At 39.5% G+C, this 27215-nt stretch overlaps 1 protein-coding gene across 9 annotated transcripts in view; it reads right to left on the bottom strand.

The window, feature by feature from the left end:
- ZNF827 (zinc finger protein 827) overlaps positions 1-27215 on the bottom strand; it is a 106235-nt gene that overhangs the window by 23497 nt on the left and 55523 nt on the right. For all 9 annotated transcript variants that reach the window (XR_007905038.1, XR_007905037.1, XM_051790897.1 and 6 more), the window contains 3 exons: positions 14703-14951; positions 13926-13983; positions 9345-9448 (listed from right to left, as the gene is read on the bottom strand). Coding sequence is in view for 7 of the 9 variants with exons in the window: in XM_051790897.1 (XP_051646857.1) it covers positions 9345-9448; positions 13926-13983; positions 14703-14951 (411 nt within the window). In the remaining 2 variants the exon portion in view is untranslated. The remainder of the gene's footprint in view (positions 1-9344; positions 9449-13925; positions 13984-14702; positions 14952-27215) is intronic.

The following is a 27215-nucleotide window of genomic DNA, read 5'->3' as shown; positions in this document are numbered from 1 at the left end:
TTCAGGCTGTTTCTTCAGTTCCTCAAGGTAAGACAGAACTCTAGTTCTGCCCTCTGAAGTGCTTATGGCACGTCTGTGCATGGTGTCACCCAGACATTTAATGAACAGGCCTTCTCTTCCATCACCCACAACATCAATAAAAGGCATGATGAATACCAGAGCAAGCCAGACTCAGAGCTGCATGTGGTCCCTAGGGTTTGACAGCTACACTTCACCACATAGTTACGGTTGTGCCTACCCTTGGTTTCCCTGTTTACTATGGGCATATTGTGGGAGGCAGCCCCCAAAGCCTCATTCAACTCAAGAGGTCATTAGCTGTACAAATCTCCAAGCTGGTTACAGTTGTCCTTCCTGAAGCCAACGTGTTATTTTGCTGTTTTCCCTTCTTCCTTTCCTAAAACCCACTTCGTGGTCATTCTTGTCCCAAATTATCTTCTGTCACCGGCATCAAAACACAGGTCCCAAGAACTTGCTGGACAGCCCTGAGTTGTCCCAAATTCACTTCCCAGAAGAAATACATGGTAGACAAAAATCCCACATTTCCCAATGAGTACTTTGGATGAGTGTAGCTGCTCAGGAAACCCTTCTCAGATTTGACCTCCACTTGTGTTATATATTTACAAATATTTATAGCAACAATTATTTTACTTTTTAAAATGTCACTTGCTATTGAGTAACTATTAGAGATTCAGGAAACTTATCAAAAAATGATAAGAGATGCCAAAATCTGCTGTTTGAAAGGGTAAAAAATTTCAAATGTTAAGTTTTATTTGTCACATGGGATGAAACTGTTAACTTTGGTCATTTTGGTTTGGATTTCATGCTGGTGATATTTCTCAACAGCTTTTGGTTTGCTGGGTTTAATGAAGGGGGTCTAGTTTGGGTTTATTCTAAATGAAACCAGAAAGTATTTGTTTTGAGTGAAATTACTTTGTTTTTCTGTCCTTTACCATAAGTTGATTGTGCTTTAGGAGGAACAAACACAAAAGGGAAATGAAATAAAAAATTAGTATTTTTGTCTGTATGAGAAGACTGCACAGTATTAGAGGGAAAATAAAATTTATCCCGCATAGAGGCAGCCCATAATAACACAAGAAACACAAGTTTTCAGACAGATGTCAAGTGCCTTTCGAGGCAGCCATTAGACATGGACCTGAATGCGTGTCTTTCTATTTGTACTAATTAACGCCTTTCATCTTGAAGGTCCTGTAAACAATTGGCAAAATAATTAGTGCAGCAAACTCCATATGCCCACAGCAATTCATGCAAAGCCCTGCTATTTAGCCTGTGCTTCATCAAGAGAGAGACTGGCCAACTGACCGGGAGTTTCACAGGTTCCTCAGAAGGACCTGATCACATTCCCCTCAGTTGCTGAGGGAATGGCCAATAAATACTGATTGCTGAAAAAAACCTAAGGCATGAACAACTATGCACATGCTGCACATTTCACTTCTATTTTAGCCAGAGAACACACCGGGCATGCTGGAGCAAGAGGCCGTTTGATGCTTTGAAGTGGTTTGTTCTGTGTAGTAATATTTTCCGTTCTGAGAGGGACTTGGTTAGTTATGAAAACTGTGTGGCTGCTCAGGACATAGTCTCTGTTACTGTGCCACAGATCTGCAACACACATGCACGAGATGCAAACCTGCTTGGCAGCAGACTCAGAAAAAGCTGCAAAGGAAACGCAATGCTGTAATCAGTTGCAGCCAATGTGTGGTTATGATGCCATGAAATGAACCGGGAATTTGGAACCCTCTGCTCGATGGCTGTGGTGCCGAGTGGTTGTCAAGGCAGCTGGGTGCACAGAGAGGGAAGGCTGTACCCAGGCAGACAGTCATGGGAATCTGAAGACAGGATGCGACAGATAAAAAACATGCTAGAGCCAGAACTGCTATCACGCACTTTAGCACTGAATTATGTTGAACAAATTCTGCAAAATCTGTCTTGCTTTGGAGAACTGTGCCAAGCACAGCCCACTTCTAGAGCAGTCCAACTATTTTACCTTCCTAGAATCACTTTCCACAACTCGCCAGCTATCTGTCTCTTGCTATTAGACTGCAGAGAGCCACCACGCTGGCTCACAGTCTTCTAGAGAGCACAGAGTGTACACCAGTCAATGTGTACCCACAGGACATTCTCTTTCTGTGAAGAATTAAAGTAAATTGGATGTTAGAGATGAGGAACTAAAATCAGTTACTCAAATCAATCTGCCACTCTGTCACAAAAACTTTCCTTCCATCAGCTTCAGCTGTCACACCGGTTGGATTTGTCAGAGGGACATCTCTCCAATACTCTTTTTTCATGCATCTGCATGGATTTTTACACAAACACACATACACATGCACACCTGTGCATACACATACACAAAAAGAAGAGTATCTGGTTGAATCTTAAGCCAAGCCAAGTACCAGAAGAAGAATAAAATTAAAAGGTCGCTTTTGAGGACTGAGAGAACCTACCATTGTGCTCTCTGGGCGGCGACGACTGTGTGGCATCTACCTCCAGTGCCGCTTCCACCGAGCACATTTCACAGAAATACCAAGATAGAAAGGAACAGCAGGACCAAGTGCCTGATGGAGCATGCCTCGGGAGGGAATTAAGTGCCACTCTCACTTTTCCACCCTGCTAGGAAGCCAATAGGGGTCAGGCACTCTCATCATCAGGAAAATGAAGGGGATATCTAATGTCTTGGGTGGGCAGAGCTCAGACCAAAACTGAAAGCAAATAAAATGATCATAAGCACTAATAATGCTTATGCTTATAAGCAAGAGGGGAAAAAAAATCACTTTGTAAGCCAATTCACATGCATGTGCACTCCCCCTTTGCAACTACACTGGCAATAAAAATTGCTGTTCCATCACAGGGACAGAAACAACTGCCAAGAACTGGAAATATTCTTTTAGACTTTCAAAGAAGTCTGAAGTCTGGCAAATATGATTAAAGAAATGGAGAATCTGTCATACAAGGATAGCCTGAGAGAGCTAGGGCTGTTCGGCCTGGAAAAAAGGTGGTATCTTTCCAACCTGTATGAATACCTGATGTGGGGGGACTAAGAAGGTAAAGTCAGGCTCTTCTTAGTGATGACAGTGGAGAGGAGGCAGGGACATAAATTAAAACACAGAAAATTCCATTTAAACATAAGAAAACACTTTTTGTTTGTGGTGAGCGAGGTCAAACACAGGTTGCCCAGAGTCTCCATTCCTGGAGATATTCAAAACCTGACTGGACATAGCCTTGAGCAACAAGTTAACTCTGCTGTGAGGAAGTGGTGGAACTAGACTTCGTACCTCAACCACTCTGTGATTCTCTCAAAAATAATATTCTGCAGGTTCTGCTGTCCTGAATGAATTAGAAATCAATTGCTTGTAATCATACTCTTAAACCCTAGCTTTCCTTTACAAATTCTAGCATTTAGGACTGCGAAGTAAGCCTTCCTACAGTAAACAGAGGATTACTCACAATGTGAGGTTAGAAGCTTTTTTGGTAGATCTAAGCAAACAACTATAAGAAGGTGTGAATCATTCTAATTAACTCCATGGGTGCATAGCTGGGAAGCTACACAAGGGCAATTTAAATGCCAACATTTCATCTGATCACTTTAGCAGAAATCCTCAAGGTTTGTGTGATTCACAGTCCCCTAAGACCTAAGGACATTTTCCAGGGTGACAGAAGTGGCAACAGTCCCCTACACAGAAATTGAACCCTCAAGCTGTCCCTTCATTTCTGCAGCGTGGTTACAGTGGTCTCAGGGACATTGTAAGGTTAAGTTAAAAGGAGAAAGTCTAGCAGCAGGCTAAAAGAGACCAAGAAAGGTAACTATCACCAGCAACATGGGAAGAAATGGCAACTATGGCTGGATTCACTCTAATCTTATACTCAATAAAGTCACATTAACTTTAAAGCATCTTTAAAAAGGAATTAGGCAGGAAGACACATGCAAACTCATATTAAATAATGTGGTATCTGCACAACATCACCAGCTTGATTATTTATCACATTCAAGTGATAAATGATTCAAACTCTAAACCGTCAGGAGGTATTTTCCAACTACACTAACAGAAGAAAGTAAAGAAGATTAAGTGCAGTCACAGACACATCAGTCTCACACAAATGCCGAAATTTCACATGGCCAAAAGGTACAGCCTTCCCTTTGCTCTGCTCACACCCCAACATTCCCACAAATTCTCAGGAAAAAAACCCAGGAGGTTAGCTCACTGCTTCCCCTGATCTGGCTGACAATGTGGCCACACAGATGTTAGTACTGCTGTGCTGGAGAATGTGCAAAGAGGAGGCCTTGGGAGCAGGCAGGTGTTCACCTCTAAGTGAAAAGGATGGTGTGAGTATGAACAGGAACAGAAGAAAGGTGTGCTGAATAGCATGTAGTTCTGAAAATACTGGAAACTTTGTTACACATATTACCTCAGTTCACTAATCATAAAGATGGGAAAATCTCACTAATTCCATTAAAAAAACAACTGACAGTACCAAAATCCCAAAACTTCTGCGCTATGTTTCCAGATTTCTACTGAACTAAGTATCATGCTACTGATTCTGGACATTTCTGAATAAGAAGAATGGCCTATCTGTCATCTTACAGGTCAGTAAAGAGTGTGGACACACATGACAGAGGAGGCTCTGATGCATTTCAGAAAGGTACTAAAGCACAGAAGATTTACTGGCTTTGTTTTATTGAAACAAACACCACCAGTAAATTTAGCTGTGGCAAAATTTAATAAATGAGGGCTATTTATGGACTACAACTCCCCAAATCCTATATCCTCCAGTTCCACAAGTTTATTTTAGCCATGTGAAATTCATTTATGACCATCAAAATTACGGCTTTGCAAGTAGTAGCAAATTTACACAAAAAGACGCTGTTGGTTTTTTGGTTTTTTTTGTTTTAAATTTAATCCACTACAGATGGGATTGTTCCAATATTTAGCGCTCAGAGCACATGAAGGAGAATACCAGGTCTTTGGTGAACAGGAGAGAAAATAATGAAATATTATGTGACACACAGATATACATGGAAAAAAAATACTCCCAAAAACCCATGGCTAGAGTTTTCACCAATATTAATGAACCAGACAGAAATGGAGTAGGGAATATCACTCATCTGGATTTCATGAAGGCAGGTTTGATTTGCAGAAGTCAATGACATAGTGGAAAACTATTAAAACACATTAGAGATTGGCTAAGGGTCAGGAACATCAGCATAAGATCAGGTTTTTAATTTATCTAGTGATCTGAACTGAACTGGATAGTCTGACATAAAACCAAACTCTATTCTGTCAAAAGAAGAGTCTTATAAAACAGAAGATAAAGTGTCCTTTTAAAGTGACTGTTTGAAATGAAAATATTAATTTCTTCTCCCTCACTTTTGCTAGGGTAGAAAAGGCCATTTTGCTATTCTTACAGGGGACAGCTGAAATTATTGAATTGTTTTGGATATGGCTTTGTATTAGATATTACTTTGATACTATGGTAATTTTTGAGCAAAGTGAGTTTGATTAATGTGGACATCAAAACTATTTTATTTCCATTTTTGAGTAAAAGTGAGCTTATTTGGACAGTGATACTAATACAGAAATGTGTTATTAACATACAAAATACCTGAAAAAGTAAGGGGAGCAATTCCCCACATCTATAGACTATAGGAAACAACTTTCTTCCCTTCTCAGAGTATTAGGAATTCACCACAGATTATCAGGGAGATACCATGACTTCTATGGGTCTGATGAGTCCCTTTCTGACAGCTGTTGGAGATTTCACTGTTATTTCCTTGGGTACCAGACCTAACAGCTTACCCATGAGAATTGACTTTCCTGCCTGTGATACTGCTGCTGATCAGGAATACTTCACCTTTATTTAAGGCCAAATCCATCAATATATCATTAGTTATTTAGTGGGGTTTTTTTGGTGGTTTTTTTTTTTTTTTTTTTTTTTTCTCTCCACTAAATGCTCTGATCACTGCATTACTTTCACACATCTTTTAATAATCTTTCCTAATTATTTTGTACTCCTTGGGGATCTTATATACTTAATGCCCTACAAAGAGTGCTTTTCCACTTAAATACACAACGTTGCAATTTTCTTATAAAATGGCTATGAAGGGAAGTGGTTTGCACAGAGGAGGCCACTAAGCTTAAATCTCAAGGACTGAACTTTGTACCCACTGTACTCAAAAATACTCTTTAATAGATTTAACACAAAAAACTCGAACCAGAATTGCATTAATGAAAGCAATATCAATATGCAGAGATTTCACAGTATTAAAGAAATAATCTTGAGAGCTAGAGTAACAAGTGAAACAATTCAGATTACAAGGTCATATGCCTAGAATATAGGAACAGGAATTTCTGTTGCATGCTGAAGTCATCAACTGAAATTATAAAGGAAAACATATTACTATTTGATTAGCAAGAGAGTCATCAGCATGTTCTAGTTACAAAGGAGAGGCATTTCTAATATACATATAGAAGATTGCATGTCACTGAAAAAGTCACTGGTAAAACCTCCTATGAAAGAGCATATATAGTTCTGACTAATCATATTTGCAGAAATAAGTTACCCTAAACAGAGGCAGAAATAGGCTAGGAAATGGAAACCCTATCATACTAAAAGAGACTAAAAGACACTGGCTGGCTTACTTTTCCAAGATGAAGACAGGATTAGAGGAATGCAAGATGGCACATGAGATGGTGAACATCACAAAGGAGAATTATCAAAGCTGAAGGACAGCACTGGTGAAACAACAAAAGCAGAACTTGCTGTGAATAAATTTAGGCTGAAAAGAGAATGGTCCCAGCTCTTCAAAGAAAGAGCTTCTGAAACGGCATCCTCATACAAATATAAGGGCAACGGGGTTTAAGATGGAGCTTGGTAATGAATAAGATTGCATAATGCAATCTTACAGAAAAGAATTGAATCTGATACATGAAATATCTTACTGTCCTATGTTCCTGTCACTTTTCCCAATTCCTCTGCAGCTAAGGTGCAAAAAAGTCTGCAGACAGAAAGCTGGCAGCAGTCTGGGGATACAACCACCCATAGTGGTGCCTTGCTTGAAAAGAAGCACCGTGTACACGGGGTTCCACCAAGGCCACCCAGACCAAGTGGCAGCACAGCCTTCCCTGTGCCACTCCGCCTGCCTGAGCCAAGGCTGGCTGCAGAGAGCCAGCACAGAGCAGCAGCTCAGGACCCAGACTTGTGCACCAGACCCTGCTGGATGTGGTGACAGGAGCACGGAGTAGCACTGTTTGACATGGACACTGCTTAATGAACGCCCTTGGCCATTAGCAGTTAATCTGCTTGGATTTTAGTTGATGGCTTGAAGGTGACACTGAACTTGGCATTTCCTTCTGCTGTTCTTTTCTGCTTCTTACTGTCCTGTTTCAGGGACAAAGTAACCCAACCCAACTGAAAGCACTTTTCCATGGGAGACCACATGCACATTTTCACAGTGTTTTCTGTAAGACCTTTTACAGTTCTTTGTTACTTTTCCTTTATGCTGCTCTTTTAAGGGATAAAGTTTCTTCTGCGCTATTTCTTCTTGCAAGGCTGACACTGGTAGGAAATTTACCTGAGTGTATTCTGCTGTTCTTTTACATGAATATCATAGTTATAACCGATTAAAAATTTAAATCACATTCTTGGTGCTACTGTGAAGGTGCACTTCAGGTCCAAGAATTTGTTATGAAGCTGAGAAAAAACCAACATATTTGGAACAATGGAGTTGTTCCAAAAATAAAAATGCAGAAAAAAAACACTGGCATTTTAAAAATTTTCAATATACATGCTCCTATTATATATCAAGAGTCTTATCACCACAATGTGTTATAATACACAGACCTATCAAGGTAATACTTATATTCCATAGAACAGATTGTGGAGCAGCATAAGCATACAAAAACCCAGTTCCTCAGAAGCCATTCTAACACTCCAGGATGATCTAACCAACTAGATACTTTACATCTTTTAAGCAGAAGATCAAACATGTCACCAAAACCCATCCACAGTTCTAGCAGCCTCACTTAAAATGAAGTCTTAGAGAGAATTAAAATTGCATTCATCTTGGTATGATGTAAGACTATTGCTGCTAGAGGCCACGTCCTCTGAGGTATTGAGCACTGCCTGAGGAGTCTATGAGTTCTCATCTTTTATCTGGGCATATGGGCATATGAATATTCCATGCTATGCCAAGGTCAAAAGCCAGGATTGAAGTGCTAACCTGGTTTATATTATAATACTTAAAAGCACCACACCCGATCTGGTTCTCCTCACCTAGAGTTAAAAAATCCACTACTTCCTTGCAGAACTGTGTCTGCAGCTAGCCTGAAGACCCTTGTCCTTATGTTACAATTTTTTTTCTTCTTGCTATGCATATTTACCCTTAGACAGCATCTAGCTCTTACCCTCATCTGCCACTTCACAAGCTGTCAAATGACTATTCAAGCATTAAAAAAAATGAAGGGTCTGTTAAGTCGTAAATTAAATGACAGTCTATAGCTGAAAATTAGCAGTAACGTGCCCAAAACTTTATTGATTGCTAAGAAAAGGTGAATAACCCCCCCTATGGCTGACTGTGTAATTACTGACCTTTAGAACCCTAGAGCTATTAATTTAAGAAGAGATAGCAGTGAACTAGCAAACGAGTTATTTTGCAACAGGACAGTAAAGGCATGTATCAAGTTTTTGCATGTGTTCAGTGCGACCTTGAATAGTACTGTTACATGCCTATATTTTCCATTTTAATGCAGAATAAATCCCAAGCTACATCTGGACATAAAATGCTTGTCAACTAGTTCAGAAGATCCATGGGAACGTACCCACAGATAATGTACTGAGGCTTTTCAGTACATTTGAAGAACTCCACATCCTTCCAGAAAGGTTCTAAATTACTGCTAAAGGCAGGAAAATTGTATTGCCAAGCTCAGCCACCCTAGTACACGTACTGCAAACATTTCATCTGTACTCTGAGAGATGGAAATGGCCAGGAACAGGAGAAGAGCAGACAGGAATTCGACATCAGTACAGTTCCTTTACTCTGGGGATACACACGCACAAGCCACCTCCCCCAACCTCTGTTGGTACTGCTGAGTTTAATCTGTTATAGACTATTGCACAATTCATAGAAATAGTAGCCTAAAGACTATTAGTGCAAATGCTTCAGCAATATTTAACTTTTTTCTTTTTCTTTTTAATAATAAGCACTTATGGAGAGATAGTTGCCTTTTGACAAGTGAACTACATTTTAGGAGCATTGGTCAGGTGGTGGAGTTTACAGTAAGAAAATTTTAAAAAGATACATTAACTGGAAGTAATGAAAGAAAAAGGTGTCTGACCTGATGCAGACGTCCTTCCATGAAGAGTAGTTTCATTAGGCAGGAGATCTTTTGAGTTGGAAGTGAATGGTGATTGTCTAAATGTGTCTTCAGAAAAGAAAGGGCTATAGGAAAAAACAAGATGCCTTTTTTTAAAGAAAACAGCAGTTAACAGAAGAAGTAAATACGACTTTTGACCCCAACATCTTAATGTTATAACAAATACCACCTTATTAAAAGCCTGTCTCATTTACAGAATTCATGCTGAAAAACAGGCAGACCATGAGGCAAGTTGTGGAGAAGCAGAATGCTTTAGTAAAATTGCACCTCAGAGTGAAAGCTGAAGTCCTCACAAAAGTCTTTTAGCTACATTTCAACATCTTAGATTTGCTATATATCACAATTCAATATGGATCATTAAAATTAACACTTCAAAAATTTATACTGTCATATCTGGAGAAGGCAATCAGAAAAGGTAAAAAATATTATTTAATAATCTGAGGCATACAGCAGTTTTATCTTTAAAGCAAAAAACTTTTCAAATTTTAAGTTAAGATGCTTAATAGCTCTATTCTGACACGGCATTCCACGAACAAAATTAACTCCATGAGTTTAATTTTTACAGCAGGAAACAATTCATATAACCTAAATGAATGGGTACTTCCCAAAGAGTATTAACTACAAAAATTATCAGCTACTTGATTCCAAAAAGCATATCTTGCTTTGATTTTATTTAATAGTCAGGAAAAAGTTAATTTCAATAGTGAAATGGCATTTCTGTTGAAGTATTTGTTTTCTACTCAATTAAAGATTGTAAAAGAAATAAGAATTTCTTGTCTACAGTACAGACAGACATAGGGAAGAGGTACATAAAAAAATAAAAACGTTAAATGACAGTATTTCTTGGAAAACTGTTTTCTAAGGCAGTGTATTCCATCTGCATGCAAACTATCAATTTCTTCAAAGTGAGAATTACGTTAAATCTGATCTCTCTCAGATAGAGAATCCTTAACAGGCTGGTGTATAGTAGTGTGTTCTAAAGGTTCAAGGCAGGAGGCCAGATCATTTCTGCAGCCTGTTCTTATTCAGTAACAAAATCCAAGAACTTTTTCAGGATAAAGAACATACTACGAGGTCTTATGAACCATTGCACAGTGGGCAGCCCAGACTCAGAAAGCACATGCCAGCAGCACCAACCCAGTTGACCCTACCAGTCCAGATACCCAAGGTGTCTGTCTAAATAATGGCACTTGCCTATGTTGTCCCTTATGCAGTTTTTCTGCAGAGGGGGAACAACGTGTTCTCCACCAAGTCACTTGTGTTCTCAGTCAGATCTCATCTGCCTTTGGGAAAGTTGATGATTAGTTAACTTGATCATGAAACACTTCTGGCAATCACATTGTTTACTTCCTCATTAAGTCTTTTTGGACAGTAACTGTGAACAGTCAACGTTAGGTTGTGCTGAAGGGTAAGGCATGAAGTTGCCCCAGACCTGAACAGCTCAGTCTATGCTGATAGCTGAACAATGCATAATACTCAAGAAAACAAGTGAACAGGATAAAACAAAACGGCTCCAACCCATATGTGCAAAACTTAACTTCTTCCAAGACTCACACTCCCACTCAGGGGTGACATAATACGAAACAGACTGACACTGTATAAAAATATGGTACGATTTATTGCAACATTCCTCTCACTGGTTTAATAATGATTTGAAAGAAAAACATCAATAAAAAATGTTTTATTACTATTGTAACTCTTCAAAATCTTGTAATCCACTCAGGTTTCCTTCTTGGCCGTCCTGTTTGTGCCTGAGATTCAGTCACTGGGACACTGCTCATTGCTGGTTCTAAGCAAAATGGATGATGCAGGGCTTATCTATTTCAGGCTAGGCCATATATCATGAGTAGGTTGCTGTAGAAGGTTGCATGGTGGCATATCCCAAGGATTTCCCTCTCCGCCATCGGTCTCTGGTGAATTACAGAACCATCCTTGGATACCTCTTTTCTGCCTTCCTCTAGAATGGCAGCTGAGTCTCTTCACTGTTGGCCCTATTATTATTTCTATTTCAGCAGATATGTCCCCCAATTTCCAGTGCAAAGTATGGAGGGAGGAGCTCCTGCTTCATAGTAAGAAATAACATAAATTGTTCTCAATCACTGTGCAAAGTCCTTTCTGATGAAGATTAAGCTTTAGGATTTTTTTTTTCCTCTGGCTGCACTTTTCCAGTTTCATGGCTACACAGTTCTCTAGATGAAAGAAACTTATCTTGGCATCTTACGCTGGCGTACTCACTTCCAGATCACTTTTGCTTCTCCACTTTTGTCTTCTTATCACAGATGGCAGGCTCTACCATCTCACTCAGCCATTGAACTGTGAGGAATCCTTGCCAGTTTCGGCTGCTTAAGCAAAGTCATATGGAAGTATGTGCTCGCAAAGTCCAGGAATACTCACAGGAGGAACAGCAACAGATAGGTGACAGTTAGAAATGTTAATAAGGAATAAGACAGCAAAAAGTGCCTGTGTACCCCATCTTGCTGGGTTTTGCTGATTTAAGACTCACCAATGACACAGTTTAATCTTTCTGCTCCCCAGTTACTTACAAGTGGACAACACTGACCTCACCTTGGCTCTCTGCAGCTGTCAGCAAATTTCACACAGCAATTGTGATTCAAATGCCTTTTTGTCATTACTCCAGATGTGGGTTGGTGAGCCAAACTGCAACACCACATGTTTTCTTAATGCAGTCCAAGTGCCTCTATCCTCCACTGGCTGCTCCATCACATTCTATTTTTGAGAAGGCGTCATACCCTCACCAGTAAAGACTTCCAGCTGTTTGGGTTTGGGTGGGGTTTTTTTTGGCAAGGTCTTTCAAGTCAATCTGTTTGAACTAGCACGAGTTAGTAGACTGACTCACTTCCCCTTTAGAAGCTCACCTCATTCATGTCTTCTTCTGTTGATAAATAGGCGAGATAAGAAAAGCACTCAGAAAAACTGAAGCAGGCACTCAGCATTTTGTGCCCTGATAGGTAGCAGCCATTATAAGGACATCTCAGTAAAACTCAGCACAAGTTTGACAACAGCCAACTCTGCTACCCTCTTAAAAGCTGGCAGCCAGAAGAAGGGGAAGTTATCCTTGAGCTGTCCTCAACCTTACCAATTTGAATTATCTTTGATAGATCCAAAAGTAGTTCTGGATTCTCACACCAGTCCTGCTGGTAACATCATGAGACACTGAAATCTATTTTCAACTATTTGTCACCCCTTCTCTGCAATGCACACTGGATGGTTAATGAGCAGCTGGACAATATGTGCATTTATCTCCATTTGTATCTCAAGCTTGTGCTTTTTAAGTAGTCACAGAAAGCTTATGCTTTTTAAGTAGTCACAGAAATGCTATGCAGGCTGCATATCCCACAAATTCCCAAACTAGCAAATATGGGAAGCATTCACTGTGACCAGAAGCTAAATGCTCAATTTCATTATCTTTCAACTTATAACATAAAAAAGTCCCTGATGTACATTTACTGAGTTGGTCAGTTTATTAAAAACAAATTATTTATTTATTGCAGCTACCATGAATGAATGTGATAGGCCTAGAAATTTAGGGACAATATATTTTAGAGATCTTTTCTTTGCAACTGAAATGCTTTTCAATTCTGTCTGGACAAGGTTGTTTAAAGTTAGCAGGCACTGGACACTCTGGGAACTTCTGTAGAAGGGGCTGCAGAGGCACTGAAAATCCGACTCTATCTTTGAAGGAATTCTTCGTCACTTCAGTGTGCTCAGTGTCCAACCCATCCAAAATAATTAGGGAACTTTCAGGGAGGAAATAAATGTATCCTTACCAATTCCTACCTGCTCCTCATCATGGGCACCTAAATCTCTAACAATTCCAGCTACCACTTATTGCATGAGCTTTGAATACTCCCACAGAGACACCTCACCTTGCAGCTCACACACGTGTAGACAACTCATGGGCTTGTTCCCAGCCACGGCACTGTTAAGTGCATATTTCTTTAACAACACATGCTACAATTGGATCATGTTTTTAATTCCTGGATAATTTAAATTGTGTTAATGTGACTGCAATCTTTAACAATCTTTAACAAATGTTTTGATAGTACGGTCTTGCTTTTAAAAAGTCATCCCTAGAACGTATTGAGATGACAGAAATACTAAACCGAAATTTTTCTAAAGAAGTCAAGTTTGACAGTAGACAATCAAAATCACCTCTTCTTACATTGGTCCATGTCTTAAAATCCAGTTATCAGCTTTGTCTGCACTCAAGCACTGCACATACTATGCAGTTTCTTTTAAGTTTCAGTTTTTGTTGAAAAAAATAGAATAAATAATTCTTAAAATGATGTGTGAATACTTCATCAGAGGAGGACAGTCATTTTGGCCCAAAGGGCTTTAACTCTGAGCAATCAGCTCTGTAGTTGTAATTTTTCAGATACAGGTTACGTTACTCATGAAAATATCTTACATTTATAGTATCAGGTCACATTTGCAGGAGACAGACACATTTGAGTTCATGAGGCAAAATGAAGCAATGCTATCTTCAGAACAGCTTTGCAAATAACAATGGACTGTACTTACCTGGCTGTAGTTCTGATGGTGTTGTCTTTATTGTGGTTGTGCTCTTTGCTCACCTTTTCTGCAGAGGAACATACGTGTTTTTCTGTGATTAGCATGTAACATATATTCCCCTGTCAGATTTTACTCATCCAAACTATTTTAATGCTTTCAGATAACAGCATAACCCAGAGTAGTTTAGGGTAAATGGTTCAAGCATGATTAGAGAACGGGTATGACTTTATTTAAGCTAACGCCCAACACATTTTTTCAGCTTCATATATTGGTGTTAGTGCTCCATGCAAAGTGTGCAGTACAAGTGTTCATTAAACAGAATGCTGGTACCACTGCCTTTGTGTGATAGCTGAGCTTCACCTTCTCTGCCAAGAGAATTGGACAGTGCAGCCCCAGGAGCAATGCCTGCTGCAGCCACGGGCCATTTAGGCCAGTAACTGCCTATACTTGGAGTATAGGTTTCCCTGTAGTCCAAGGCCTGGATCAAACCAGTCATCACAAATGACTTAATTAGCTTTCAAAAACACAGGAGTTGAACTCCGGCTTTTCCAACTCAGTTCAAATGCTGTGAACCTGAGCTGACTGGCACAGTGCTTTAAAGCATATGCTGATTATGGGGGACACTTGGCAAGGCTTCTGTATTTCAAATGGGAGGGCAGAAGGGCTCTAATTCCCATTACTTTTCAGTCTTAGTGATCTCACACTTTCATAGCACTGTAATGGTTAATACAGAAGTCTCGTTTCGTTCTTTAAATGCAACTAACTGATTAGTTCCATTGCTTTTACCTGATAACTGGAAGAGCAGCTCAGATGCCATCTTCACTGATATATCTTGGCTGAACAGATTTCTTTCTGGGAGCACACGGCCTTCTGGTGCCTTCTGTATCCGTTCACTAATGTCTCTCCCTAATAAAGTGCTGTAGCCAACATTTTGGCTGGGTTGGCTGGGGGACGCTGAAGCCTGCGAGTCATGAATGTCAACTTCCATTGGTTCTTCCTTTATCTTTACCATCTGGGTTTCCTTGAAACTCTCAGCTGCAAATATGTATTTAAAGAAAAAAAACAACAAACAACCACCACAATTATTTAATTAGGCTACAATTTTTCAGAGCACTCGAAGCAGGAATCACAATTACAAAGTTATAATTTGTATACCATATCGCTGCAAATGGTAAGAGAAGCAAGCAGCTGACTGCCTCAGTATTCTTCTGGCACTTATAAATAGAAGCAATCTCTTGAAAATAATTTTTCAAACTAGAGAGCAGAAAACAGTTGCATATTTGTAAACATGAGAGTTGTATCACTTTCTATGAATACTGTGTGATCACACAGCAGTTCGTGAAGCTTCATTTCTATTTAATAAATGGAGTTGCAACTACACACCAGCTCTCCTAAGGTGGGCACTGCAGACCTCTTCCAAACTCTAAATTACTCTTTATCAGCAGAAGTACCAGCATGGATAGTCAGAAGTATTGGTATGGCGACAGGATTGGAGGAGGAAACTTAATCTGCTGCTTTTCCTCTCTCTTTCTCTTTTATGGAAAGTTCTAGACAACTATGTGAAGACCCTATTTCTTATACCTGCATATGCTTTCAAGATAAGAGGTGTATTCTAGGGCTCATGTTTTTCTAAAATCTGAAAGATATTCCTTCATACATTACAGGATCCATTAACTTAATGACCAGTTTTCATAAGTCCATATTCTCCCCTCCCTCCTTACTTTCCTCTCCAGTGTCTCAAGTCTAGCAAACAAAACCACATTCTAGAAGCCAATTTGTAGTTCACTTTCTACACTTGAGATTCCTTGGGTGTTGCTGAATGCTCTGGTTTGGCTGCAAAGAAAGTGATAATTTTTTCTTCAGAGTAAAAGCTCTGAAACCTCACAATCAAGGCTCCAAGGTAATTTGTCTACCACACCCCAAATACCTATACAGCCCTTTTGATTCAGACTTTCTGTTGTGAAAAGGGACAATGAAAACCTACAGAATTTATTCTCAATTTAGTTTCAGAGAAAGATGATTATTTTTTTTTCTAATGATTTTCATTCAGAGCACTAATAAAAGGACACTTGGTACCATAGCAGAACTGTCCAAGTATGTGTTGCCTCTGCTGGTTGGATGCTGACCAGAAACTCCAGAAACAGGCAGCCTAAGAAAGGCAATATGCCTGGAGAATCAAGAAAATAAATAAATGCATGAACACAATTAAATACCAGGAGGCACATTCAGATAAGGAAACATTCCGACGAAATTGTATATGGGATTTATTAATTTTGCCTAAACACGTACACATACTTCTGGTACTAGCTGAAATAGTGAAAACCTGCAGGAAAATCTGCTTCTTTTCACTCATGATTAGCACTAAATGGTCACTTACGTAGCCTCCACAGCTGCAGGAAAGGGAAGATCTGAATTACTCAAACTTCCCGAGCCAGGAGGAAAAGGCACCCAGGAAAAGAGGCCACAGTAGAGGGCAGGGACAGACACTGCAGCACACAGAGCCAGGGAAGCAGAGGGCTTGGATGCTGAATGGATTAGTAAGTGAGAGCATTCTGGCCCTTGTCCAGACTGGGGAGATGTGATCAGCTCTATGACCATGGGCCAGCACGTTAACTGGTGCAGACAGGGGCTGGCCACCCCGAGAGCATCAGGTCACTGAGGGAGGGAGGTACTCTGCACAATGAGTTTTCTCAAATGGAAGTTTCCTTGTCATCTGTCAAATTTTGCTACTTTGAAGGCTCTGATATTAAAAAGAAAAAAAAAAAGAGTACTGGTTGGTAAGAAAAAGCCTAAACACAAGCAGCATTACTCACTTTAGGTCAGTAAGGAGGGTGGGGGTGGGTTTCCACTAACTTCACTTGATCAATTAATCTGTTGCTGCTCTGTTTTTCCTATCCTCTCTAACTCACATATGACTGTGTCAGCTGCACAGATCTTAAATTAAGTGTGAAAGTTTCAAACACCACCAGGCCTTTTGTTTTCAATTACTCAGTGTTACAATGAATCTCAGAGGTACCAAAACACGGCTTGGTTATCCCCTCAAGCTAGTCAACCAGTTGGTGTCATCTTTTATTCTGTAGTGATAGATGAACAGAATCCCTTTATCATGAAGGCATAAGCATTCTATCTAAAATTAAACTGATATGTGTCACCAAGTCCCTCTTCATTACCCTGGTTTATCCTTCTCCTTGAATTCCTGGTGTAGAGAAAAAGTGTTATTACTTCCTACAGCTCTTAAAAAAAAAAAAAAAAGAACCCAGGAGATAAGAGCCACTTGGGTACATTCCAGGAACAATTTACATGAAGTGCTTTCAATCTTTTCTTATGACATTTCTTGACCTTTAAAAGAAACACATAAACATTGATAAAAATCTTTACCATCTACTATCCACAGATACATTTCAGACTTCAGAAATTTTTATAGGTAGAAATAACATATAATGCCCTTTTTTTTGTACTGTTAAGCAGATTTTTTATTTTTCTTTATTTTATTTAAAGCTTCCATTAGTCCCTTATTACAAAACCACAGAACATTGCATCTGTGTTCAAAAGTGTAAAAATAGCATGCTGTGCATTGAAAGTGAACACAGAACAGCAAAGGAACACATCAGGTAACGCTGTCAATCAAAAGCTCAGGTAACTCCGCAAACAAATGAGTTCTTTAGATGTCTGACAGACTGAGCTCTGCACCCAGCTGCCAAATTTAGGTGCAGAGTAAGCTGACCTCTGCTGCCCTCTCTGCTTTTAAAATATTCTTTCTATTTCTGTTCCTGTTCCACACAGTTTAATTCCCTGCGCTGCAAACGCTTTTGTATCAGACAAACTGATACGACCCCAACTAAGGCAAGAGTCAAGCAATACCGGTGACCTTCTCTCCCTCATCATCAGTGAGCATTCACAAGGTCCTCACTAAATCTACATATTTGATCATTTTCTTTGACCTTTATCTTCCCAGCTGTACCCTTTTGATGGGACAGAATGACTGCCAAATGTGAATTCTGTCATACTCCGATTCCCAAAAGCAAACACACACAGAGAAGATTGAAGGAGGGTTTCTGATAATTTTACAAGAGCTAATGAAAGGGAAACACAGTCAGTCTGTCCCACGAGCAGCAATCACAGGCATAAAACCCCACTGTGCTAGATTCCATGCTGGTAAAGACTGTAATTAAGGTTATGCCCATATCCATCTCACCATACAGGCAGTCAAACTTCTTGAAGATTATGTTCCAGTCTGTGCTACAGACTGTTCATGTGTGGAATGAAGTGACACCACTTATTTCCTTACATAGGTATCTCACATGGTCAAAGTGCGGCTAAAGTTTTTCAAGTGAAGGACAGGTACACCAAAAGGTCTTCTGGTTCAAATAAAGAACATCATGATATCTTTGACTTTCATAGCAGACATACTAAATGAGCTAGGTTAAATAATCTGCAATGTATCAGAATACAAAGTTAGTACATGATAGCCTTTTTTTTCCCTTCATGTCTAATTTTTATAATAGCACAGACTTGTAATTCCTAGGAAAAATCAGTGGGGCATAAAGACACAAATAGTTCTGGAGTATCCAGACCATGATCTTCTAAACATGGTTTGCTACTCATTCAAAACTAACCTGGATGAAGCTCCAAACAACAGTACAGCAGTGCTGGGACAGCTCATCTGGCAAAAGATGAATTAAATCACCCACTATGTCTTTTTCTACTGTTAATTTTGTAATACAAAACCACCTTAACAAAATAAGAGAAAGTTATTTTATGCATGGATGTGCTTTCATCAAGCCACAGAGATGCTATTTCTTTACAGAGCAGTATAACTTTTAATCAGCTGATTTATAAAAGCCCTAATGAACTTCACCCTATTCACATTGAGTGAGACAATTTTCCACATCAGCTATGAAAAAAGGAGTACTGGACAGGCTTGTTCCAGGAGGAAGAGCAAGGAATCACAAAGTAGGGGTACCTGCTAACAAAAAAAAAAAAAAAAAAAAGCCGAACACAACAGAAACACTGAGCAATACTTGTGCTACCTAAAAGTTCAGGGTACAGCATTCACCCCTGAAGGTCTGACAGTGTCACCTCAATAAGGTGCAGCAGTAAGAGCACTCTGAAATTTAGTCTTAGACAACACCCCTGCACAGCCTAAGACAGAAGTTGGCAAGTTTTAGAAAGAGCTTATTAAAGCTACTTCTCTCAGAGTTCAGACTACCACATCCAACCCAAAGTGTGCACAAGTCAGCAAAGTGTCCTTGTGGCAACCAAGGCCAACCATATTCCAGGTCACATTAGAAATCTGTAGCCACCAGGTAGAGGGAGGAGATTATTGCCCTCTGTTCTGCACTTATGGGGCTGTGTTTAGAGTGCTGTGTCCAATTTGAGGGTCCTCAGTACAGGACAGACACTGATATCCTGGAGCATGATCAATGGAAGGCCACCAAGACAGTTAGAGGGCTGCTGCAAGACATAAGAGTAGAAGAGCTAAGCAAACTGGGTTTGTTCAGGCTTAAGAAAACAACATTAAAGGGGACATTTACTGCTGTCAACAACTCTCTAAGGTATAAAGAGAAGGTAAAGAGAAGCTAGAGTCAGACTTCTCTCAGAAGTGCACAGTGATAGTATGAATTGACAGACAAGTTGGAACATGGGCAATTCTGTCTATATGTACAAGAAAAAAAAATCACTATTGCGACAGTGAAATACTGGCCTACATTGCTGAGAAAGGTTGGGTAACACTTCTAATGCAGCACTAGAAATTTTTCTCTAGTCCACTCTGAACTTTCCAAGCTGCAGCTGGCAGCTGTCACCCCTTTCTTTATCATCTGCACTAGGGAGAAGAGTTTGACTCCACTGCTTTTCTAAGTTTCCTTCAAGTAGGTGCAGGCTGTGATTAGATTAGCCTTTAGTTCCCCTTTGCCTGACTGAACAGGTTCAGTTCCCTCAATGCCTCCCTGCACAGGAAAGACATGGACCTGGTCAGAAGGCTGGAACACCTCTCCTGTGAGACAGGCTGGGAGAGCTGGGGTTGTTTACCCTGGAGAGGAGAAGGCTCTGGTGAGACCTCATAGCAACTTTTCAGTACTTACAGTGGGCTTGTAAGAAAGATGAGGACAGACTGTTTAGCAGGGCCTGCTGCGACAGGAAAGGGGTAATGTTTTTAAACTAAAAGAGCGTAAATTCAGACTAGATATAAGGAAGGAATTTTTTACATTATGACTGATGAAACATGGGAATGGGTTGCCCAGAGAGGTGGTGGATGCCCCATCCCTGGAGACATTCGAGGTCAGGTTGGATAGGACTGTGAGCAACCTGATCTGGCTGAAGATGTCCCTGCCCTTTGCTGGGGGGTTGAACTTGATGACCTTTAAAGGTCCCTTCCAACCCAGATCATTCTGTGATAGTCTGTGACCACTCACCTCTTCTAGAGAGGACACACTGAACACTCTCTTCTAATGCAGCACAGTCTGCTTTTCCCTTTGAGATGAAAGTCAAAAGCAAGTGCACAGATTTCAGAAAAAAAACCCCACAAGTCATGCGAGTAAATATGGCTTTTGCTGATACGACAGCTGTCCAATGACTTTCCATTGCTGAAATCAAATGAGTACTTGCTAAATCATTCACGCTTCTCCTCACCATTTTATTTAAAACTTCATCCTGCAACTAAAGTTCTAAGTTGCTCATATTTGCTGAAATGCCTATGAGCTTTACAAATCAACTTTATGAATCAACTTAGAAAAGAAAGCCTCTCCCATATGTCTCATAAATTGGACTCATGTACTAGTTTCCACAATGAAGCAGACAGGGGTAACTAGTGGGTCAACTTGTACCGTCTTCAAAAGCTTTCAGTACGGAGAATCAGGCATTTTGTTATGCTAATTGTTCTGATTTGCTAGAAATAAACATGCCCTAAAACAGCTTAAATAAAACCTCAGAGGTAGGGAACAGTTGGCAAGCCCTGAAGGTTCTGCTACAGAGACACAACAAGTAACATCTGACGTTCCCTAGGGCGCTGTGCCTGACGCTTTATTTTGCTAGTATTTTTTTTTCAAACTGCTGTTTTATATAAGACAATGTCAATGAATCAATGTAACAGGATCCTTCATTAAAAAAATAATCATAAAATGCCTTGTATTTGTTAAAGTGGAACCTCTGAACTCCCATGTTACAGAATTTTGCAGCTACAAGCTGTTTCACAGAAATACAAGCCAAGGAAAAAAAAAAGGAGCAAATTAAAGCAATAGACTAATTAGAGTCGTGATACACATCTGCTGCTCTTTCAGTTTAAATGGTACAATTATGGTGCTTACCTGCAAGACCCTTACTTGCAGAACACGGCTGACTCCTCAAAACAGTTCAAGAAGAATTTGATAAAAAGTCTACATGTGCAGTGAATTCTTATTTTACAACATATTCCAATATATCCCAGACTCACAGTTCAAGAGAACTCTAGTCCAGTATTCTACAGCAAGCTGTACCTTTGCAGGGAGCCTGGCTCCAGTTATCCTGTCTTTACACGCTGACTCTCCAAAGGCAAGGGGGTACTTCAAGAGGCCTTTGCAAACCCTGTGCATCCACAATCACCTGACACTGAACAAAACTCACATGCCCACTTTTCATAGCTCTGTGGCCACTCCCACCTGGCTCAACATCATCAAGGAGTAGTAATAAAGTGAAGCACTGGGGTGTGTGTGTATAAACTTCTTAGTGACAATTCCTAAAAAAAAATAAAATAAATCTAGAACACCTAAAGAAGTGCATTTGAACCACAGATACAATGATTTCTTATTATTCCATATTATCTAATCTTTTAAATTAGCATAGTTTTCATTAAGTGTCAAGGTTACCCTGACATGGAAAAAAGGAAGATGAATTGCAGTAACTTAAAAGCACAGTATAGCATCTACTGAAATGAAAGTTCAGCTTTGTTATGCTTGTTTTTCTGTGATACTTGTTTTGTGGATTTTTTAAGACCTATAGGATTAAAAAAAAAACAATTTAGACTTTGCAGACTTCCATACTTCCCAGCCTATACTTTTCCTGTGAAAGAGCAGTATTTTTTCACAGTTTTCCTCCTTTTGGGTTTAAACAGCAATGTTGTCATGAACATGGCAAAACCCATCAACAGGTAAGAATCCATTACTAGTTGAGTACTTTTGGGATTATGTTATACAGATGTCATGGAAAAGCCTATTAAACTGAATGAACATTCTGTGGCCTGATACAAACTTCACGTGGTACAGCACTGGCAGGAGGGTCTCAAAATCTTGGAAAAAAAAAATCTGGAATGTAACACATTGAATAACAAATCTAACTATGTAGAAACTTGTATCTTAGCCCATACAGTAGTGAAAACACAGCTTTGCTCTGACCATTCACCATCAATTTCACGTTTCTGTTGGTTAAAAAAAAAACAACAAAGCAAACCCACAAAAAAAAGCCTCCCAAAACCAACAGCAATCACTTGGTCAGTAGCAGGATTTAATCCAGTAATGTGACTTGCCATGGTTTGCCATTTCTCTAGTTTCATCAAAAGGCAGTCTTATTTTGAATCACACACTTCCACGCTTACTTTTCTGGGCTTCTACAGAAGCACCTGCTGCTGCCCAGATCTTCCTAATGAGACCAAGGAACAAAAGATTTCCCTGTATTTTCTCTCCACTGCCCATTATCAAGGCTTTCTAAGCAGGGATGAAAGCACTCTTGACAGCTCTCCTGCAATCCAGGTGCAGAGACTCTTCCGAGGTACCAACAATGGCCATCTCCAAAGACAACAGCCTAACTCCACACGAGCACTTCCCTGAACAGTCCCCAAATTTATGAAAAAGAAATATGTAGCAAGGTTATTTTCTCTGTCTCTGATAGCGCTCCCTGGTTAGCAGACTTTTAAAAGTCATACTGTTATTTAGTTCCTCTGGAATTCTGTGCTGTTTTGACAGATACTTCTCAGACAGTCCTTCAACTCACTGTGGCCTAATGCACCATGTGTCATTTTTTGGGATGGGCATGGCATTAAGGTGTTCTGGCCTTCATCTTATATAGAATTGTACTATCATTCTTTTTCCTTTGTCTTATTCTTTTTAAATAGAAGTTCTAATCCCCGTGATTTCAGTTAAATATATGATACAGTGTCAAAAAAATTAACTACAAGGCATGAAACAGGAAATCAGCATAAACACTTTCAAGTAGATAATGGTTTAATCAAAAAAAGGCAAACACTCCCCACCCCACCCCCCTGGTAATAACCAGTTGTGCTGAAAGAGGAACTGTCATATAATTAGGTGATAATAAATGGAGTTGATCAAGAAAGCTTCTGGAATCAATTGTAGGCAACATTTTACTTTGTGTGCTGAGGTCATGAAGTAAGCATGCACTAATTGCATCTGTTGATAACCCAAAATTAAGACATATTGTTGGTACTGGTCTACTACAAGCAGCACTGTGTGACCTGAGGACTGAAGTACAAAAAATCCTAAATAGCACAAAGGTCATGCATTTGCTAGTGACAACAAGGATATGTGCAATACAGGGGGAATTGACCAACTGATAAAAGAGAGGAGGAAAACAAGCCGAGTTACTACTGAAATGCAAAATATGTCCTATTTGTGAAATGCATTCATCTGAACTAAAGGCAAATGTAATTCAGACAAAATTGTAGGAAAGACAGGGACATCCTAATGTCAACTTCAAGGCACCAGGGTAAAATACTATTCACAAAGTGCTAGTTCCTGGAATAGATTTTCACAGAATCAAAGAATCAGCCAGGTTGGAAGGGACCTCTGAGATCACCAAATCCAACCCTTGATCCAACATTGCCGTGGTTACCAGACCATGGCACTCAGTGCCACATCCAGTCTCATCTTAAAAACCTCCAGGGATGGTGAATCCACCACCTCCCTGGGCAGTCCAGTCCAATGCCTGACTACCCTCTCTGTAAAGAATTTCTTCCTAATATCTATTTTATACACTTCCACCTATGCATTCATTTTCGGACAAGAAGGCAAAACACTTTATGCTTCTGAAAGCTAATACATGCCCCAAACACATTAGCAGCATAACTCAACAGAAAATGAACTTTTAGGCTCAAACACTGGTAACGTAAATGCAAATATTTATTTTAAATTTCAGTCTCCTCTGAAACCTACCTTTCAATTTACAAGACTGAGTTATAAAGCTGACCAGGTATCACCGGGTACACCACTTCATTAAACATTTTAAGAAATAAATTAGCTTTTCCATGAAAGAGAACTGGTGAGAATGTAGAAAACAGATGTATCTGAAATATATTACTTTCATTTCTTATAATTGATTTTATGCAATGTTTAATATAAGGAATTCAAAAACTTGCAGGGATGACACCCTTCCAAACAGAGATGAGAGCAATTTGCCCCACTCCACTATCTCCTCAAATCTGTTTGCTTACCATTGGCTCTAGTCTCAGTCAAGACTTAGTAACAGACAGAATTCACAGCTCACCTTTGTACACTCATAGATATCATTTAGTAGTCATTTTATGTTCTTCTGTAAAATGTAGGTTGAAAGTCAGCACTGAGGCTCAAACTTTGCCTGCTAATCCCCAAATACCATTTCTTTCAAATGGGCATTTGATTTACTTTTAAATAGTAGTTTAGCTATTGGGAAGTTTTGTTCTGACTATCTGGGTGGAAATGGGTTCTGCCTACACCTGCTCAAGAGACATTAGCCTTCTTAGCTTGGATAATCCTTTGGAAGAAGTGTGAGTAGGTATCAAGTGATTAGGTATCAAGTCTGTGAACTGTGGGGTAGAAGACCTGAATCCAGTTGGAACACAGGAGAGAAAAAGATGGTATAAAAGGGCATAGCATGTCCAACTACACCAAAGTAATATGTGAGGTAAGGGCCTGAAACTAAACACTGGTTGTGTGTTGCTAGAAGCCTGTAAGTGTCCCAACAGCCCTTTAGCTTGAGAGAGCCATGTGTGGTAGAACTAAAATAGACAACTGTGTGTGATTTTCTTGTTTCTCTACATCTACTTCTACAATTACAACTAACAAATGTTCTGTTGATGTTCTACTACAGTTAAGTAAGTTTATTTTTCTAACTTTTCCTAGCTTTAGAATACTTTGAGTGGCTGACAAGTCCCTCCATTACAGGCGCTGGTGATTTGAAGTCTACTTTACAGTATCCAGTAAACCAAAGTAGGATCCAGAGCTAGAAAGTCCTTCCACTACACTGTACATCTAAGAGCTGGCAACACATCTTGGGAAAATAGATTTCCCAGTGAAAAATATAAACCAGCATATTTTTTACATGGAGGAGAGAGCAAGGTCTATGCCTAAATCCCAAGAGGCTCCCCTGGGGCTGAAACAATCAGCAATACTCTTGCTCAGAGGATAACGGCAGCATATACATCAGGAATGTAGAAAGCAAAATGCTATTATGCTGGAAATCCCTTGCTAACTTTGTATGTGGTGCAGGTTTCTGTAATTAGTATTACACAGTAGAAAGTGAAAATAACAAAGGGGAGGTTCAGGTTGGACATCAGGAAGAATTCCTTCACGGATAGGGTTGTCAAAATTGGAACAGGCTGCCCAAGGAGGTGGAGTCACCATCCCTGGAGGTGTTCAAAAAACAACTGGACATGGCACTTAGTGCCATGGTCCAGATGACAAGGTGGTGATCAGTCAATGGTTGGAGTGGATGATCTTGGTTGTCTTTTCCAGTCTAAATATTTCTGTGATCTTTAAGGTCCTTTCCATCCAAAAGCATTCTATGAAGAAGTGGCTTAATTGTTTAAGTTTTAAATCACCAAAACCAGGCTACAGAATTGCTTAAGATAAGGTGAGAAGTCAACAGTGACCTGCGAGTATTCGACCAGATAAAGATTAAATAAACCCAAAAACCAAAACACTAAAGAGGCTATTCATTTTAGATTTTCTTCATATATGTATTAATGTATTGTCCTACATTAAATTGTATCTTAGTATTTACCTCCTTTATAGTTTCTGCCTTATATGGTAATTCAGTATTTCGGGTAATTCAGTGGAAATTGGAAAACTGTATGTGATAAACTTGGTGTAACCCCACCCACTGGCTGATGCAGGAATACCAACTGCAGCAACACTGACTCAGTAAATCCTAGTCATTCTTCACCTTCTAACCTATAGATTCACCAAAAAGCCCACTGCCAGCAAAAACTGCTCAGTCACTAAGAGATTGTAAGAGAAATGTCACAGCAGTGTATTTCTTCCTACAGCCTTTGAAGTCTGGGAGGTCCCAACAGAAGGGACTGAAGACTTGATCAATATTTTATACATGCAAGATTTCACTCATACAAACAGATATTTAAGGCATAAATATTCTAACATAATAGTCAGTAATAAACCTATTTGAACACAGCCTCCAAATGCTGAATTCAAGATGTACAACCCAGAACCTTTATGTCTCTGAAGTACCCAAGAAAACATTAAGTTACAGAGCTCTTTCTTTATAAAAATAGTTACCTAAATTTATATGCACCAAGCAAAATGGAGTCACAGGTTAGCATTCCTTAAGCTGCAAAGTTTTGTTACCAAAACACCACACTCAAACCAGTTACCAGCAGCAACAGTGAACTTTACCAATAACCAAATGTTTACTATTTGGGAGTCTGTGAAAAGTCTGGAAACTTCTGCTCTGATCAACTTTTGTACTTGGAAAGTATTTTTTGAACCATTAATACAAAAGGGTTACAAATCGATGATGCAAATTCTTCAAATTAAAGTGTGCAGGTATGAACAGGAGTGAATCAATTACATGTTTTATTGGGGAGATCCTGGTCAGTCAGAGTCTTTCAGATATAAATTTGAGTCCAAATTCAATGTTTACAGGATCTAATCAAGACAAATAATTTCAGGTAGGTTTGACAGGGATCTCAGAAGTTACTAAACTTGTAAGCATTTCCACTTGCACTTCTTGCATGACTTTGGCATAATAAGTTTTCGAGAATTCTGACTTAAAAACTAACAGATCCAGTTCAGGTGTGGAAGTACAAACCCAAACTGCTAGGCTGACTGTCATGTCTTGGTCCTAAACATTGATCTGTCAGAAGTTCAAAGCCTTTTTTGTCATTCACTTAACCTGTTCCCAGCAGCAATAATTCAACCCTTTTACTTTCCCTGAAATTTAAACCTCGATTCTGACAGTTACATAAAGCATAATTAGCAGAACACACATTATTTGACTCCCTCCAGCTTTAACATTACCTCTGTGTGCACACATGCACACTGTCTACTTGTCTGGCAGTAGGATGTATCACTAAGGCAATGTAGGCAAGTTCAAGTGTGC

This window comes from Manacus candei, unplaced genomic scaffold (assembly GCF_025592945.1).
Source record: "Manacus candei isolate 608988 ecotype Guabito, Panama unplaced genomic scaffold, ASM2559294v1 h1tg000028l, whole genome shotgun sequence".
Taxonomy (NCBI): domain Eukaryota; kingdom Metazoa; phylum Chordata; class Aves; order Passeriformes; family Pipridae; genus Manacus; species Manacus candei.
Note: the sequence above shows the minus strand (reverse complement) of the source record. Positions and strands in the feature narration are given on the sequence as shown.